At 34.8% G+C, this 20688-nt stretch overlaps 1 protein-coding gene across 2 annotated transcripts in view; it reads right to left on the bottom strand.

Annotated features, from left to right (window-relative positions):
* Positions 1-680: 680 nt before the first annotated feature.
* The window catches only part of LOC100367342 (fas apoptotic inhibitory molecule 1-like), a 46995-nt gene continuing 26987 nt past the window's right edge, over positions 681-20688 (bottom strand). For both annotated transcript variants that reach the window (XM_085494282.1, XM_085494283.1), the window contains exon 5: positions 681-3156. In XM_085494282.1, coding sequence (XP_085350408.1) covers positions 2998-3156 — 159 coding nt within the window. In that variant the 3' untranslated portion in view covers positions 681-2997. The remainder of the gene's footprint in view (positions 3157-20688) is intronic.

Below are 20688 nucleotides of genomic sequence, written 5' to 3'. Positions count from 1 at the left end.
AACTAAATTATGAAATGTTGGTTTAGAAAGCAGTGTGATGATTGGTTGCTGTTCCTCCAAAAGGTTTTCCATACAAGCTATGTCCACAGGCAGCAATAAACAGATAACCGTATACAAGAATCTAATTGGTGCTTTCATACTGAGATAATTTGCATTAAACAAGCAGCCTGTCGGCTGAGATAGCTCCACTGTTAGCAATGCACATTGCAATTAAAGAAGAGAAGATATCATTAGAAAATGAATATGTATAGTATCAAAGCAATCGGACTTGCTGTTTTCAACAAGAATTCAAAAATATCACTTTTCACCAAAAATTACAAAAATATTCATCAAAATTAGATAATTGAAGATATCACCACGAAATGAACAAATCTGAGAGAGGTCCACATGTAGTACCTATATATGTAATATCAAAGCAATTGGACTTGTGGTTTTTTAACAAGAAGTCGAAAATATCACTTTTTACCATAAATGACAAAAATATTCACCAAAATTAGAGAATTGAAGATATCATGAAATGGACAAATCTAAGAGGTCTACCCAAGGTACATATAGGCCGAGTATCAAAGTCGAAAAAGTAAAACATTGACACGAACGCCGACAGACAATCACTCATATGATAAGGTCCACTCGACAAAGTCGACAGCGGAGCTAAAAAGATGAACTCAAATACAATGTAATCAATGGCAACCTGTGTTTATTTAAAAAATAATATATTTTACACAGCCACAATTAATTAGAAAACTATATTCACTGCAATCAGTATAGAAACAAACATATACAAAGTAACAATCTCACTCAATGCTACCATATATGGTATTGCAGAATTAATCAGAATTGACCAATCAACACTAAGTAGATTAATCTAATTTGAATATCCAAGAAACATAAAAATTAAATACCAAATAAGTCATGCTTATTTAAATATGCAATACCAAATGATGTTGATGCTAAATGGACAGGTTTAAAAACGAATCTTCTCAAATAAAATATCCTAAAACAAACATAAACAGCACCAAATGATGTTGATGCTAAATGGACAGCTTTAAAAACAAATTTTCTCAAAGAATGTATCACTAAGTACATGTAACTTGTGAAATTAGGAAAAATAAAACTGAGATACTATTACTGCAAAGGGGTTAATTATTCACTGGGTTTTAATTTAGCTTATTTCGCGGAGTGGAAAATGCGCTAAATTAAGACCCAGTGATTATGTAAAATTGGGCATAGAACACATTATCTAAATGACAAAACCGTGAATTTAAAACCCACTGAATATGCCTGAAATGGTAAATCAGTGAAATTTAAACCCAGTGAAAATTAGTCATTTTACAGTATTATTTTCAAGATGGGCATATGCATACTAATTTGTTATCTTTGGGGGATGGAAGGAAACCCGCCCTCAACCCACATCAAATTTATACATTTATTATTTAAGATGCAAATTTTTGTTTCTATTTGACGATGCAAACATTTTGCAGGTTTATTAATTTCTCAAATGAGGGCGCTGTCTACTAGCGAAATAAGTGAAAAAAAAAAATAGAACTCGCACTTTTCTGGTGATGCACGTACAGATCAGCAATTGCTATGACAACGTTTTAGTAAACAGAACACATGCATGTATATTTAATAACTGCAACAAACAACGTCATAATTTTATCTTTGGGTGTCAACAAGTTACTGCATACTTGAAACAAACAAATGCACACGCCTATAAAAGCCCTAATAAAAGTAAAGCAGTTTGAAAGTAAATGGTATTTGTGATAGGACATGTCATCTTTAAATCTGTACAGAAGAGAACCATTCAATGGGCTTGTGAGCAGTTCTCTGATGACAAACATTTTGTAAATTACAAGTGAATAACTAGACTATGATTGACAATCAATTGGCTCAACAAAATTCTTGAATTTATGATACCCCCTCCCAAAAAAAAAAAAAAAAAAAAAATCAGCTTGGGTTTGATGTAACATGCACACAGCAAACCCGTTGTACATATTATTCCACTACATTACAATGGATCTTATCGAAAGAAATTACACTTTTACAATGTGAAGAATAATTTATAGATACAGATAATAAATAATTTCATTTCATAATTTTAATTTTAATTGAATGTTGTGTGGACTAGCTATAATAACCAAAGTGATTGAATTGGCACAAATTGATGCTATTATACCATAATTAAATAAAGCTTAAAAAAGAATGAATTCTTTAAGAAATCACATTATCATTGTATAACAACAAATGAGATATTCAGAGCTGGACATGTGTTCATTCTATTATTCCTAAATTGGTCTACACGAGTCATGCAAGTTGTGCTATTAACAGTTCATTTAAATGTAACATGGCTGGAATATGACCTAACAAAAATGGCAATTTTAGTTTTCAGACTAGATGAAAAAAAATCTTGTGTAACAGACCTGTTCATACCTTCCAGATAACATTTTTAGATTTTATTTAAAAGAATTTGTTCATTGCCCCAAGGTTTTCACAAGAAAAATCAGATAATTTTTGGTGTGGCCTTGCTAGCCCCCCCCCCCATACACACCAGGGTTTTAGCAACTCTCTCAACATATGTTTTGCTAATCATCACCAGATGCACAGTTGCCATGACAATGTGGCAAGTCATGAAGATGAAGATGAATTCACATTTCACATTGCTAAGGGGTAAACCATTAGAAAGTCTGAGAGGGAGGAAACTGCAATTTGTTTTTCCACAATGTGGGATATTCTTTCTTAAAGATTTAGGTTTTTTTATTCTTTTATTGATCCTGGCAGGATTTTTCCATATGCAAATTATTCCAATTCTCCCCCAAATTTCTAATGGTCAACCCCTTAACAACTTTTGGTTATAACCTATTTAAATATGCAAGTCACAAAATGCCAGGATGTTGGAGGTTAAAGGTCATGCATCTCATCCATTCAGGTATAAGGATATGTATTATAATCAACTGGAAATAGAATTCTTGGACTAGACTATGATGTAAATAGGGGTGGTCAGCCTGATTCTTCCCTTGTTTCATCTATTTCGTTGCCATCTACAAAGAGTGCGTGTACGATCCCATCACGTCTTTTACCACTACTAACCGCTTTTATATAACACGCGTGATCACGTACTTCGAAATGAGTTTCTGTTCCGTCGTCCACAAATTCACCCTAAAAGTAAAGAAATGAGAGATTAATTTCCCCTTTGTTTCATGAATAATATGAGCTGTGAACCTGTGATGTCACTCATATCAACCTATGATGTCACTCGTATCAATAACAGGCAGACAGGTGGCTGGCTAAAATGACAGGCAGACAGGCAGACAGGTGGCTGGCCATAATGACAGCAGGCAGTTGGCTGGCTAAAATAACAGGCAGACAGGTGGCTGGCTAAAATGACAGACAGACAGGTGGCTGGCTAAAATGACAGACAGACAGGTGGCTGGCTAAAATGACAGGCAGACAGGTGGCTGGCTAAAATGACAGGCAGACAGGTGGATGGCTAAAATGACAGACAGACAGGTGGTTGGCTAAAATGACAGGTAGACAGGTGGCTGGCTAAAATGACAGGTGGACAGGTGGACAGGTGGCTGGCTAAAATGACAGGCAAACAGGTGGCTGGCTAAAATGACAGGCAAACAGGTGGCTGGCTAAAATGACAGGCAGACAGACGGATGGCTAAAATGACAGACAGACAGGTGGTTGGCTAAAATGACAGGTAGACAGGTGGCTGGCTAAAATGACAGGTGGACAGGTGGCAGGCTAAAATGACAGGTGGTCAGGTGGCTGGCTAAAATGACAGGCAAACAGGTGGCTGGCTAAAATGACAGGTAGACAGGTGGCTGGCTAAAATGACAGGTGGACAGGTGGCTGGCTAAAATGATAGGTAGACAGGTGGCTGGCTAAAATGATAGGCAGACAGGTGGATGGCTAAAATGATAGGCAGACAGGTGGCTGGCTAAAATGACAGGTAGACAGGTGGTTGGCTAAAATGACAGGCAAACAGGTGGCTGGCTAAAATGACAGGTAGACAGGTGGCTGGCTAAAATGACAGGTGGACAGGTGGCTGGCTAAAATGATAGGTAGACAGGTGGCTGGCTAAAATGACAGGTGGATGGCAAAAATGATAGGCAGACAGGTGAATGGCTAAAATGATAGGCAGACAGGTGGCTGGCTACAATGACAGGTAGACAGGTGGTTGGCTAAAATGACAGGTAGACAGGTGGCTGGCTAAAATGACAGGTAGACAGGTGGCTGGCTAAAATGACAGGTGGACAGGTGGCTGGCTAAAATGACAGGTGGATGGCTAAAATGATAGGCAGACAGGTGGATGGCTAAAATGACAGGCAGACAGGTGACAGGCTGGCTAAAATGACAGGCAGACAGGTGACAGGCTGGCTAAAATGACAGGCAGACAGGTGACAGGCTGGCTAAAATGACAGGTGAACAGGTTGGCAAAAATTTTTAAAACTTTTAAAAGCAAAAAACAAAATATAATTATCTATTTTCACTGATTCAAGTTTTCATTGAAAGTAAATCAAAGTGAGTATTTTCTTGGAGGTATATGTTTATACCTCCATGGTATTTTACAGTATTAGTGTAATTAATTTGACCTTTGACCTTGATTGTCTAAATAGATCACATGATCACTCAAATTAATATAACATATCATATTAATCAGCTAATGGGATACACATAATTATATCTTAATATTTATTAAATCTTTATGGAATGTAAATGGTTTCCATAGTTACAATTATAATGGCTTTCATTAATATAATAGAAATTTGTGACCAATGAATGAATTCAAACAATAAAAAGACCTTGTATATGCTTCAGAATATTTAGCTTAATAATTTTTAGAACTGACACATATGTAAATTGTGTGTAATAATCTGCCTAAACATATCTCATATCAATAACATAGGCAAATACTACAAAGAATAATTTGAACTTATTGATTACAATAATACTGACTGAATTATAGCCAGCCAGCTTAGAAGTTACACCTGCATTGTGATATTAGTACGTTGAAGCAGACGGTCACCTGCGCACACGCAGGAATTGAGGCCCAATCGACGGAAACAACACACGGTAAAAAGGCTCGTGACACACTATGGCCATCTGACGCATGCGCAGGTGACGACTCCCCGCTTCAAAAATTAAAATTGTTTCGCTGCTTCTGGTAATTTTTGTTTCATTTCATTTCACCTGACTGTCAAAACTGCAAAATAGTTTGTTTTGTTTTTAATTCTTTGTTAATGGTCTAAGTTGTAGAGTTTATTATTAAACAAGTCATTGAAAATGACACAGTCCCTGTTAAGTTCTCTTTGTGCTCGCCATATTAAAGCGGAGGGGTTATCGCGAGTGTGTCCTTGAAACTCGAGTTCCAAATGCCGTATACAACAGATTGTTTATTTACATCAAAACACATGTTCCATGTAGTAGTAATATGGCCAAAATAAAAACAGCCATTATTCGGCCATCTTTGATCTGATTATGAAACACACTGATATGTATGATGTATGTGCCAAATATGAGTGAAAATGGTACATAAATTGTGGAAATCTAGTAGTAAGGCCAAAAAGTCAGATGGCTGTCAATCTGCCATCCTTGACCAGATTTTGAAACAAATTGTCATGGACATGCATCCTAACATGTATAAAGTACATGTATGTGCCAAATTTGAATGAAAACTGACAGAGCACATCCAAGATACCGCATAAAAAAACAAAAACAAGATTCCTGCCAGTCGACCATCTTTGATCGAATTGCGAAATAAATCGTCATAGACATGTATCCTAACATGTATAATCTATGTACCAAGTTTGAATGACAACTGAAAAAGCATGTCCAAAATACAACATTTTCAAAAAACAAGATGCCTGCCAGTCGGCCATTTTGAATCGAATCGCTAAACCACTGCATGTGCATATGTCCCACATAAGGTACTAGGCACATGCAAAGAATGAACGGAATCAGTCCACAGGATTCTGAAATATTACGTTGGACAGACTGACGCACGGACACACGAACGGTCGGACAGACTCAGAAACTCACGGACGGTCGGGGACATGTATCCTAACATGTATAATCTATGTACCAAGTTTGAATGAAAACTGACAAAGCATGTCCAAAATACAACATTTTCAAAAAACAAGATGGCTGCCAGTCGGCCATTTTGAATCAAATCGCTAAACCACTGCATGTGCATATGTCCCACATAAAGTACTAGGGACATGCAAAGAATGAACAGAATCGATCCAAGGGATTCTGAGATATGACTCCGGACGGACGGACGGACGGACGGACACACGAACGGACGGAGACGGAATTATAAGTCCCCGTTTTCGGACTTTGTCCGAACGGGGACTAATAAAAAATACCATTATATGTTTGTATAGTATAGTATATTTTATTTGACACATAATAATGCATGGAAAATACATCATTTATGGCCAATTATGTATGTTTTTTGTATTTATGTTCCTTACCATACAAGTAGTGTAATAAAGTTATTATTATTATACTTCCCCGGTCATAGGCACAGGGGCTTCAACATAAAAATCATGGAAATTAAAGCCTCATACCCAAGGACCATCCAAGAAAAGATGAAGAATCTTTTTTTTAACATTGTAACTATGTTAACCTCTCTAAAATTATCCAAATGACAATTTTTACCAACCGTGTGAGGAAATTAAGGGGATGTTGCATGATTGTGAAAAGAATAAAATTGCAAAATGAGTTAAATTGAGTTATTGATTTCCAAATAAAAACAAAACAACCAAAATGATTCCATTTCTTCCACAAACTCACTTTAACATTAACATTTAGTATTCCTAGAAATGCACGTTTGTTTGGTAATTTGGTAATCACCTCGCAATTCACATGACTTCATACTGGATGAATGCCCTTATGTTATAAACCCTTGAATGTAACAAAGACTTGGGATTCAAATTAATGCCTTCTTTCAAGATTTCTAGTTTGCTATTAACATCTTGCAAGTACCGGGGTAATGTAAATATCACATATTTCTAGTTTGCTATTCACATCTTGCAAGTACCGGGGTAATGTAAATATCACATATTTCTAGTTTGCTATTCACAATTTGCAAGTACCGGGGTAATGTAAATATCACATATTTCTAGTTTGCTATTCACAATTTGCAAGTACCGGGGTAATGTAAATATCACATATTTCTAGTTTGCTATTCACATCTTGCAAGTACCGGGGTAATGTAAATATCACATATTTCTAGTTTGCTATTCACATCTTGCAAGTACCGGGGTAATGTAAATATCACATATTTCTAGTTTGCTATTCACATCTTGCAAGTACCGGGGTAATGTAAATATCACATATTTCTAGTTTGCTATTCACATCTTGCAAGTACCGGGGTAATGTAAATATCACATATTTCTAGTTTGCTATTCACATCTTGCAAGTACCGGGGTAATGTAAATATCACATATTTCTAGTTTGCTATTCACAATTTGCAAGTACCGGGGTAATGTAAATATCACATATTTCTAGTTTGCTATTCACATCTTGCAAGTACCGGGGTAATGTAAATATCACATATTTCTAGTTTGCTATTCACATCTTGCAAGTACCGGGGTAATGTAAATATCACATATTTCTAGTTTGCTATTCACATCTTGCATGTACCGGGGTAATGTAAATATCACATATTTCTAGTTTGCTATTCACATCTTGCAAGTACCGGGGTAATGTAAATATCACATATTTCTAGTTTGCTATTCACATCTTGCAAGTACCGGGGTAATGTAAATATCACATATTTCTAGTTTGCTATTCACATCTTGCAAGTACCGGGGTAATGTAAATATCACATATTTCTAGTTTGCTATTCACATCTTGCAAGTACCGGGGTAATGTAAATATCACATATTTCTAGTTTGCTATTCACATCTTGCAAGTACCGGGGTAATGTAAATATCACATATTTCTAGTTTGCTATTCACAATTTGCAAGTACCGGGGTAATGTAAATATCACATATTTCTAGTTTGCTATTCACATCTTGCAAGTACCGGGGTAATGTAAATATCACATATTTCTAGTTTGCTATTCACATCTTGCAAGTACCGGGGTAATGTAAATGACACATATTTCTAGTTTGCTATTCACATCTTGCAAGTACCGGGGTAATGTAAATATCACATATTTCTAGTTTGCTATTCACATCTTGCAAGTACCGGGGTAATGTAAATATCACATATTTCTAGTTTGCTATTCACATCTTGCAAGTACCGGGGTAATGTAAATATCACATATTTCTAGTTTGCTATTCACATCTTGCAAGTACCGGGGTAATGTAAATATCACATATTTCTAGTTTGCTATTCACATCTTGCAAGTACCGGGGTAATGTAAATATCACATATTTCTAGTTTGCTATTCACATCTTGCAAGTACCGGGGTAATGTAAATATCACATATTTCTAGTTTGCTATTCACATCTTGCAAGTACCGGGGTAATGTAAATATCACATATTTCTAGTTTGCTATTCACATCTTGCAAGTACCGGGGTAATGTAAATATCACATATTTCTAGTTTGCTATTCACATCTTGCAAGTACCGGGGTAATGTAAATATCACATATTTCTAGTTTGCTATTCACATCTTGCAAGTACCGGGGTAATGTAAATATCACATATTTCTAGTTTGCTATTCACATCTTGCAAGTACCGGGGTAATGTAAATATCACATATTTCTAGTTTGCTATTCACATCTTGCAAGTACCGGGGTAATGTAAATATCACATATTTCTAGTTTGCTATTCACATCTTGCAAGTACCGGGGTAATGTAAATATCACATATTTCTAGTTTGCTATTCACATCTTGCAAGTACCGGGGTAATGTAAATATCACATATTTCTAGTTTGCTATTCACATCTTGCAAGTACCGGGGTAATGTAAATATCACATATTTCTAGTTTGCTATTCACATCTTGCAAGTACCGGGGTAATGTAAATATCACATATTTCTAGTTTGCTATTCACATCTTGCAAGTACCGGGGTAATGTAAATATCACATATTTCTAGTTTGCTATTCACATCTTGCAAGTACCGGGGTAATGTAAATATCACATATTTCTAGTTTGCTATTCACATCTTGCAAGTACCGGGGTAATGTAAATATCACATATTTCAGGTTTGCTATTCACATCTTGCAAGTACCGGGGTAATGTAAATATCACATATTTCTAGTTTGCTATTCACATCTTGCAAGTACCGGGGTAATGTAAATATCACATATTTCTAGTTTGCTATTCACATCTTGCAAGTACCGGGGTAATGTAAATATCACATATTTCTAGTTTGCTATTCACATCTTGCAAGTACCGGGGTAATGTAAATATCACATATTTCTAGTTTGCTATTCACATCTTGCAAGTACCGGGGTAATGTAAATATCACATATTTCAGGTTTGCTATTCACATCTTGCAAGTACCGGGGTAATGTAAATATCACATATTTCTAGTTTGCTATTCACATCTTGCAAGTACCGGGGTAATGTAAATATCACATATTTCTAGTTTGCTATTCACATCTTGCAAGTACCGGGGTAATGTAAATATCACATATTTCTAGTTTGCTATTCACATCTTGCAAGTACCGGGGTAATGTAAATATCACATATTTCTAGTTTGCTATTCACATCTTGCAAGTACCGGGGTAATGTAAATATCACATATTTTCACATGTACTTGGAATTCTGATATTTGATGAGGTTGATCTTGCCTATTAAAAGTACGCCTCTAGTAAAAACGCATATAAATTGAAAATTACATTTAATATTGTACATTTTATTTAGAATAAGTAAATATGACTTATTATAACCATAGAAACATCTTTGTTATTTATATGAACATATGTACTACTAATAGAGTGACCAATGTATAATTGTATTCTGGATTATTAAAATATGACTTATTATAACCATAGAAACACCTCTGTTATTTATACGAGTATGTGTATTACTAAAAGAGAACATACTGTGTGGGTAAATAACATACAGATAACTCAATTTAAATCTCACTGGTTTGGGTGATACACAATGAATGAAGGTGACATAATGGAAACAAGATGAAAAAGCCTTGGGCATATTACTATGGTAACCACACCTGTGTATTGACAACATAGCAAGTTACCATGGTAACAGCAGGTTTGTGATTACAAAATGACAGACAGATTCTCTAAGCTTTAGTAGATTATTACATAAATGTAATCTACAAATTCACAGACGCTTGATTAAACATTTTCTAATTCTACTTTTGCAGAATATATCTGAATATTTGTGTGTGGTAACTACAGTACTCATTTCGCCGAACCTCCCGCCCGCTTCCGGATTTCGATCGCTTTTTTTTCGCTCGCTTTGTTCAATCCGACCGCGCAATTTCCGCTTTTTTTTCGACCGCGCAAATCTGGAAGTATCCGCTCGCGCAATCGCTCGCTCGCTCGCTCGCTCGCCTGACAGCACAACCGCCCGCATTTACAGTTCATTACCTACTGTTTCATGTACAAGTGTATCATTTTTGTTTTTATGATGTTAAAATAAGAATAAATACAATTAGAAATTTATAGAACGACCGTTGAAAAAAATACGGTGGATCACACGGCCATATAAAATTGGTGATAATAATGTACACCATAAACAAGATCGAACCAAACATGTGAAATCAAATACGACACTGACACAGACACAACTAATATGAAATAAAACCATTCTATTTTTGGTGGAGAGCGAAAAATGTCTACTGTAGAGTACGGTATTCGTTGAGTTAAACCGTGTGTACCCTACACACCCTGTGTAGGGTGACGGTTGTCATGCACGCATGGTTTGGGTTTAACACGGGTCAAGTTGTAGTTATGTTAAAATCCGTGGCACCTATAACAATTGAAGAATATCTGCAGGAATAGTAAGACTGTGAAAAAAACGACTGATCGATTGTTATAGAATGACCGTAGTGTACAATTTGTCAAACAAATACAATACTTGCAAATGTAATGTCGGCCAGCGCCCATCTTACTTGTCCGAAGTTGTCGACACCGACTTCACTGGAGATCGCGTTTTCTAACTAGGCGGCTGGCAAGCAGACTAACACGTTACATAAATCTGTTGAATTACAATTATGGTTTTTATGTTTGCGCCCAATGTCTCGTTATAAAATAAAGGATTCAAATTTTGCAGGGTATTCCGTTTTTTGCGAACTCTGGGCGAAATACTTTCATGAGCTGTACGTAGTTCACTTACAGCCAAAACAAAGTCAGCTTGGACATTAAGTTGTGAGACGCGAAAAAACAAACGCTGCCAGTGATAGATTACGTTCACTGAATAAAAGAACAAAATAAACGCAATCAAAGGCGCCGACCACACGCTTTGAAAATAAATAGAACGCGTTGCTAAGAGGAATCGCATCTGCATCTCGACGACGTCTCCGGTCATGAGCAGGGTTTGCCGCGTCTTAGAAAAATTTAAAGTTAAAAAGGAATCAGTGTCGGGGAACCATTCACAATGTTTGCATGAAAAATCCCACGCGAAAGCGTTTTTTTTTCTTCCTGTTACAAACACTATGATACCTGAATCCCGATTAATTCATAAATATGAATCGGTAAGGGTCAATTTCCTGCAATCCTTCAAGATTAAATTTGCCTCCTAAAATCTTTCTAACGATGAGCTGGAAGATTGCCATAATTGAGTGCCACCATTTCTGTTCTAAGATTTATTCAGTATAATAATACAAATGTTCACCCCAACAGAAGTGGACATACAGTTTTAGCGACCCGAAGAGCTCATTGTCAACCGAGGCGAAGCTCTACGATAAAGACTTTCCGTTCCCAAAAAATAATAAGAAGAAAAAAACTTCTCGTTCCCGACATTACGAAATTCTTTCGTTTTGGGGAAAAAACCTGGAAAAAAAACTGATTTTGACAAAATAATTTAGAAATTGATATTAAGAATATCTCATAACGAAATCTATTTCATGTGTACCCATAATTTTTTTTCATAATTACTGATTACACACGAATATTACAGAAAAAAATAATTTGCTATATTATCTATATTTGTGCCTTTTATTTGTTTTGAATCGTGACTGAAAGGAGCTAGATGAAATTACAAACTATGTAGTGTGTTCGACAACTCGTGTATGAACAACAATTTTAATAAATATGATTTTACTTGGTAAAATTACTGTATTTTTCTACATAAAAACAAAAGAATTTCACAATGTCTTTGTTATCATAGCGTTGTTGGTAATAGTTGAAAATGATACATCCACGTGAACCTGCTTATATGAGATCGAAGGAGTCTGTTTTCAACAGCCGTATACATCTAACTGCGTCATCGCTAAGTTTCCTTGTGTACCACGAGTTCTGTTCCTTGTTTGCACGTTTTCATGTTCACACAATCGCAGACATTATTTGTAAGGGTGCCCTTTGAAATGGCACATTTTCTCGATGTTTTAGCGAGTACTCCGCGAGTATATGGCTTGTTCTCACATCAGCATAATTTTCCTCGAGTTCACTCATCGCTTTCCCACATGCACTTCTCGTTCTTTGCTGCTAACTTTTTTTGCACTCTAATATGGTGTTGTTTTTGTCTTTCTAAACATCGAGTTTATTTTTGACATTCAACGAGATCGCTTGAATTTTGAATTTGATGACGGTTCGAATTTATCCACTTTTACAGTGATCAACATTGCGTTCGAGTAGTAATTACAAGCCTGATTTACATTTTTCTTGCGGTGTTTTTCGTCAATGTATTAAATATAAGTGCTTTGGGAAATAACATAATTATATTGCGCGAGTGAAAGAGTTTGGTGAGACTGTCACAACACGTTTTATTTATTTCCAACGCGCGTGGTCGGCGCCTCTGATTGCGATTATTTTGTATTTTTGTTTTCAAAATGTATCACTGGCTGCGTTTGTTTTGTTTTCCTCAACAAATTAACTGTTCCGAGATCTCTTTCATTTTTCGTCCGGCTGCTGCCAATCCAATAATTCGTCGCCGCATGTACTCAGACAAGCGATTAATCGTCACAATCATTATACTAGTAGTTTAAGTCCAATTGATTTGTAGAAATTCAGCTATGCGATAATTATATGTGCAGTTTTGTTTTGCCCACCCAGACACGAGCAAAAGTTAACCAATAGATTTTCTGAACTACAGCATTCGTATTACTTATGCAAATTGAGTAAGGGTCATAGTGCGAGTTGCGTTCAAAAATAACAAAGTGTCAAATTATTTTGAGCGCCGTTCGGAATAAATTTAGTCAAAATCACACACAGAAACACACACACAACACACAAATACTAGTACTCAATACATATCGCGATTGACCAGTTATATAGCTGCTTGAACTACACACACAAGGACGTAAATATGTAAATACAGGTCACAGTTCGACTTGCGTAGCAAACGTTACAATGTGTCAAGTGATTTGAAGGCGTCTTTGTTCCAAAACAGAGAAGCAATAGGCGTTGTGTTTTGAATCGTCATTAAAACCTAAATTTATTACGAATAAAAACTTAAGTTTATACATACAATGTACGATCATTGTTACTCCAGCGGTCGGCTGGCAAGCGGACGATGTTTCTGAAGCCAGCCATAGCAGGAGTGAGCGAGCGAACAAAAGCGAGCGAGCGAGCGAACGAGCGAACAAAAGCGAGCGAGCGAGCGAACGAGCGAACAAAAGCGAGCGAGCGAGCGAACAAAAGCGAACGCGAGCGAGCGGAAAAAAAGCGGTCGGTTTCCGGTCGGAAAGCAGCGAGCGGTCGGAAATTAAGCGATAAGCGGTCGGAAAAAAAGCGATAAAAGCGGGAGGTTGGGCGGAATGAGTACTGTAGGTTACTATGTCAGTCAAAATAATGGTAGAATCTTGCTTTTTGAGCTACTGCTTGAAAGTGTACTGTTAGAATAGTTTTCACTTACAATATGATGTTACAGCACAGGGAGTTGGACAAACTTATGTAAATAATAAAATGTTATATAACTTTTCTTTTACCCCCCCCCCCCCTTCATGATATCGATTTCAAGTACTGTGGAATACTTTATTTTTGCTGGAATTAATTTTCGCTGAAAATGCTTTTTGGACTTTTTGTGTGCAATATATTTTCACTGATTTTTTTAAGTTTAATGTGAAATATAGAAAAAAAAAGTATATTCGCTGGATTTTATTTTCACGGAATCATCCTTTCAGCAAAAATAGCGAAAATAAATTCCAAGTGAATATAAAGTATTCTACAGTAATCACTGATTTTTGTTTATACCACAGTCCTGGCGCGTTTCAACCCTTGGGATATTTTGCTATAATAGGATGTGTCTACATCGTGCGTTAAAATTTGCATATAACATTAGCGCGTAACAAAGATTGTGATAAAGGAAAGAGTAGTATTAACAAAGATCAGTGATTACTTGAAATCAATAAACTTCCAAGCTGGCTGACTTTTCCTTATGATAAAAACGTGCAATTTTTAATAGAGGAGCGTTGTCATCAATAATTATAACTTATTTGTTGTGGTTTTTACCAATGTTTTGTATGTTACCGGTACATACATACTCTGCACAATTTCCGTGTGTCATTTTTAAAATCAAGGTACAGTCTGAATGTAACTTAAAATTTAGCTAGCTTTAAGTAGAAACAAGCAGCCTCTCGGCTGAGATAGCTCTGCTGTTAGCAATGCACATTTCATATAAAGAACTGAAGATATCATTAGAAAATGAACAATATGTATAGTATCAAAGCAATCGGAATTGCTGTTTTCAACAAGAATTCAAAAATATCACTTTTCACCAAAAATGACAAAAATAATCATCAAAATTAGATAATTGAAGATATCACGAGGAAATTAAGAAATCTGAATGAGGTCCACATGTAGTACCTATATATGTAATATAAAAGCAATCAGACTTGTGGTTTTTAACAAGAAGTCGAAAATATCACTTTTTACCAAAAATGTCAAAAATATTCACCAAAATTAGAGAATTAAAGATATCATTACAAAATGACCAAATCTGAGAGAAGTCCACATGTTGTCCTATATATGTAATATAAAAGCAATCGGACTTGTGGTTTTTAACAAGAAGTCAAAAATATCACATTTTACCAAAAATCACAAAAATATTCATCAAAATTAGAGAATTGAAGATATCATCATGAAATGAGCACATCTGAGAGAGGTCCACATGTAGTACCTATATATGTCATATCAAAGCAATTATACTTGCGGTTTTCAACAAGAAGTCGAAAATATCACTTTTTACCAAAAATGTCAAAAATATTCACCAAAATTAGAGAATTAAAGATATCATTACAAAATGACCAAATCTGAGAGAAGTCCACATGTTGTCCTATATATGTAATATAAAAGCAATCAGACTTGTGGTTTTTAACAAGAAGTCAAAAATATCACATTTTACCAAAAATCACAAAAATATTCATCAAAATTAGAGAATTGAAGATATCATCATGAAATGAACACATCTGAGAGAGGTCCACATGTAGTACCTATATATGTCATATCAAAGCAATTATACTTGCGGTTTTCAACAAGAAGTCGAAAATATCATTTTTTACCAAAAATTACAAAAACATTCAACAAAATTAGAGAATTGAAGATATCATTACAAAATAAACATGAGAGAGATCCACATGTAGTACCTGTATATGTAATATCAAGCAATTGGACTTGCGGTTTTTAACAAGAAGTCGCAAAATATCACTTTTTACCAAAAATGACAAAAATATTCACCAAAATTAGAGAATTGAAGATATCATCACAAAATGAACAAATCTGAGAGAGGTCTACCCAAGGTACATATACACCAAGTATCAAAGCATTCATTTTTAACAAGAAGTCAAAAATATCACTTTTTACCAAAAATGTCAAAAATATTCACCAAAATTAGAGAATTAAAGATATCATTACAAAATGAACACATCTGAGAGAGGTCCACATGTTGTCCTATATATGTAATATAAAAGCAATCAGACTTGTGGTTTTTAACAAGAAGTCAAAAATATCACATTTTACCAAAAATCACAAAAATATTCATCAAAATTAGAGAATTGAAGATATCATCACAAAATGAACACATCTGAGAGAGGTCCACATGTAGTACCTGTATATGTAATATCAAGCAATTGGACTTGCGGTTTTTAACAAGAAGTCAAAAATATCACATTTTACCAAAAATCACAAAAATATTCATCAAAATTAGAGAATTGAAGATATCATCACGAAATGAACACATCTGAGAGAGGTCCACATGTAGTACCTGTATATGTAATATCAAGCAATTGGACTTGCAGTTTTCAACAAGGAGTCGAAAATATCACTTTTTACCAAAAATCACAAAAATATTCATCAAAATTAGAGAATTGAAGATATCATTACAAAATGAACAAATCTAAGAGAGGTCCACCTAAGGTACATATACACCAAGTATAAAAGCATTCAGGCTGTCATTGCAGTACTTAACATTTTGATTTGAGAAATGTTTCACCCATATGTAATATCAAAGCAATATCAAAACAATCAGACTTGTGGTTTTCAAGAAGAAGTCAAAAAAGTAAAACATTGACATGGACAATGACGGACAATCACTCAAAGTCAACAGCGAAGCTAAAAATTAATTTATATAAATCTGAGTGCATCAGAAAAGATCAGTTAATATTGTATTTCTAAGGGCGATGAAGTTGTGAGATTCAGTCAGCATTTTTCAAAATTCGAGCCGCAGACATAATTTATTTAAATGGTCACTGGTAGTACAGTAGTTGTTGCATCTGACTTATGACCGGTAGATCAGAGTTCAAATCCTGTCTGGAGTTGAACATTATAAAGGGTCAACTCCTACCCTGGGTGAGTGTGTCACAGACTGAGAGGAAAGACTAAATCAACTGGCTTAGTTTCATTCACTGAAAGATGTGACTTTGGGGAAATCTTAGCTCAGGTATGCAGGTGACCAGGTGTGTTTGACGAGGCCTGGTTGACACCAGGATAGCACATTAAACTACCCGGTACGACAGACGACGGACACCGGACGCTGCCGGACAATCACTCATATGATAAGCTCCGCTCGACAAAGTCGACAGCTGAGCTAAAAATGTCACGAAAGACTACAGTGCCATGTCCGAAACTTTGTCCTGATACAAAAATATTAAAAAAAAAAAGTTTCAGTTTAGTTTTTGATCAAACAATTTGTCAAATTTGTATCAAAATTTCATGTGGGGGAGGGGGGGGGGCAGACTAGTGCCAAAAATTGACAATAGCACTCAAAGGGTTGAAGCAATTTTTACCAGAAATATTTATAAATTAAATGAATTATTTAAAAATGACAAAAATGAATAATGATAACATTCATGTCTTATAATTATTGACTTTCATCAAAGCCATGTTATAAAAGATTTTAATTATCTTAGACCTATTGAAACCAGACAGACGAATAAACACTACATGTCTTGTATAGGACAGTATTAAATAATAATCACTATATGTGTATAAAATTAGCATTTGGTGATTTCTATGACAACCAATTCCCAAATTAAAGATGAGAGGGATAGATAGCTTTAAACCTCTACAATTGTGTTTTAAATGTATAGTATACTTACAGCTGTCTGTAATGTATGTAAATACACCAGTTATATTCACAGCTCTATGTAGTATATGTAAATTACACTACTTATACTTACAGCTGTCTGTAATGTATGTAAATACACTAGTTATATTCACAGCTATATGTAGTATATGTAAATTACACTACTTATACTTACAGCTGTCTGTAATGTATGTAAATACACTAGTTATATTCACAGCTATATGTAGTATATGTAAATTACACTACTTATACTTACAGCTGTCTGTAATGTATGTAAATACACCAGTTATATTCACAGCTCTATGTAGTATATGTAAATTACACTACTTATACTTACAGCTGGCCATAGTATATGAAAATTGCACTAGTTTTATTTACAGTTGTCTGTAGTGTATGTGAATTATACTACCGTAGTTATGCGTACAACAGTCTGTAGTGTATGTAAATTACACTAGTTATATTCACAGCTGGCCATAGTATATGAAAATTGCACTAGTTTTACTTACAGTTATATGTAGTGTATTTAAGGTAAACTAGTTTGTCTGTAGTGTATGTGAATTATACTAGTTATATTTATGGCTGCCTGAAGTGCATGTGACTTACACTGCAAATATAGCTGTCTTTAATGTATGTAAATTACACTAGTTTCACATATAACTGACTGTAGTGTATGTGAATTAAACTTGTCTGTAGTGTACATAAATTACACTACAGTTATATTTACTGGTGTCATAAAAACACTAGGTATACTTACAGCTGTCTGTAGTGTACATAAATTACACCACAGTTATATTTACTGGTGTCATAAAAACACTAGGTATACTTACAGCTGTCTGTAGTGTACATAAATTACACCACAGTTGATTTACTGGTGTCATAAAAACACTAAGTATACTTACAGCTGTTTGTAGTGTATGTGAATTACAGTTTGTAGTATATGTGAATTACACTACAGTTATATTTACTGGTGTCATAAAAACACTAGGTATACTTACAGCTGTTTGTAGTGTACATACATTACACTACAGTTATATTTACTGGTGTCATAAAAACACTAGGTATACTTACAGCTGTTTGTAGTGTACATAAATTACACTACAGTTATATTTACTGGTGTCACAAAAACACTAGGTATACTTACAGCTGTTTGTAGTGTGCATAAATTACACCACAGTTGATTTACTGGTGTCATAAAAACACTAGGTATACTTACAGCTGTTTGTAGTGTATGTGAATTACAGTTTGTAGTGTATGCGAATTACACTACCGTTATATTTACTGGTGTCATAAAAACACTAGGTATACTTACAGCTGTTTGTAGTGTATGTGAATTACACTACAGTTATATTTACTGGTGTCATAAAAACACTAGGTATACTTACAGCTGTTTGTAGTGTATGTGAATTACAGTTTGTAGTGTATGCGAATTACACTACCGTTATATTTACTGGTGTCATAAAAACACTAGGTATACTTACAGCTGTTTGTAGTGTATGTGAATTACACTACAGTTATATTTACTGGCATCATAAAAACACGAGGTATACTTACAGCTGTCTGTAGTGTATGTGAATTACAGTTTGTAGTGTATGTGAATTACACTACAGTTATATTTACTGGTGTCATAAATACACTAGGTATACTTACAGCTGTCTGTAGTGTACATAAATTACACTACAGTTATATTTACTTGTGTCATAAAAACACTAGGTATACTTACAGCTGTTTGTAGTGTACATAAATTACACCACAGTTATATTTACTGGCATCATAAAAACACTAGGTATACTTACAGCTGTCTGTAGTGTACATAAATTACACCACAGTTGTATTTACTGGTGTCATAAAATCACTAGGTATACTTACAGCTATTTGTAGTGTACATACACATTACACCACAGTTGTATTTACTGGTGTCATAAAAACACTAGGTATACTTACAGCTGTTTGTAGTGTATGTGAATTACAGTTTGTAGTGTATGTAAATTACACTACAGTTAAATTTACTGGTGTCATAAAAACACGTAGTATACTTACAGCTGTTTGTAGTGTACATAAATTGCACCACAGTTGTATTTACTGGTGTCATAAAAACACTAGGTATACTTACAGCTGTTTGTAGTGTATGTGAATTACAGTTTGTAGTGTATGTAAATTACACCACAGTTGTAAGTACTGGTGTCATAAAAACAATAGGTATACTTACAGCTGTCTGTAGTGTATGAGAATTACAGTTTGTAGTGTATGTGAATTATACTACAGTTATATTTACTGGTGTCATAAAAACACTAGGTATACTTACAGCTATTTGTAGTGTACATAAATTACACCACAGTTGTATTTACTGGTGTCATAAAAACACTAGGTATACTTACAGCTGTTTGTAGTGTATGTGAATTACACTACAGTTATATTTACTGGTGTCATAAAAACACTAGGTATACTTACAGCTGTTTGTAGTGTACATAAATTACACCACAGTTGATTTACTGGTGTCATAAAAACACTTATACTTACAGCTGTTTGTAGTGTATGTGAATTACAGTTTGTAGTGTATGCGAATTACACTACCGTTATATTTACTGGTGTCATAAAAACACTAGGTATACTTACAGCTGTTTGTAGTGTATGTGAATTACAGTTTCTAGTGTATGTAAATTACACTACAGTTGTATTTACTGGTGTCATAAAAACACTAGGTATACTTACAGCTATTTGTAGTGTACATAAATTACACCACAGTTGTAAGTACTGGTGTCATAAAAACAATAGGTATACTTACAGCTGTCTGTAGTGTATGAGAATTACAGTTGTAGTGTATGTGAATTATACTACAGTTATATTTACTGGTGTCATAAAAACACTAGGTATACTTACAGCTATTTGTAGTGTACATAAATTACACCACAGTTGTATTTACTGGTGTCATAAAAACACTAGGTATACTTACAGCTGTTTGTAGTGTACATAAATTGCACCACAGTTGTATTTACTGGTGTCATAAAAACACTAGGTATACTTACAGCTGTTTGTAGTGTATGTGAATTACAGTTTGTAGTGTATGTAAATTAC

Source organism: Saccoglossus kowalevskii, chromosome 20 (assembly GCF_978046115.1).
Source record: "Saccoglossus kowalevskii chromosome 20, keSacKowa6.1, whole genome shotgun sequence".
Lineage (NCBI taxonomy): Eukaryota > Metazoa > Hemichordata > Enteropneusta > Harrimaniidae > Saccoglossus > Saccoglossus kowalevskii.
The sequence above is the reverse complement of the archived record's forward strand: the minus strand, read 5'-3'. Positions and strand labels throughout refer to the sequence as shown.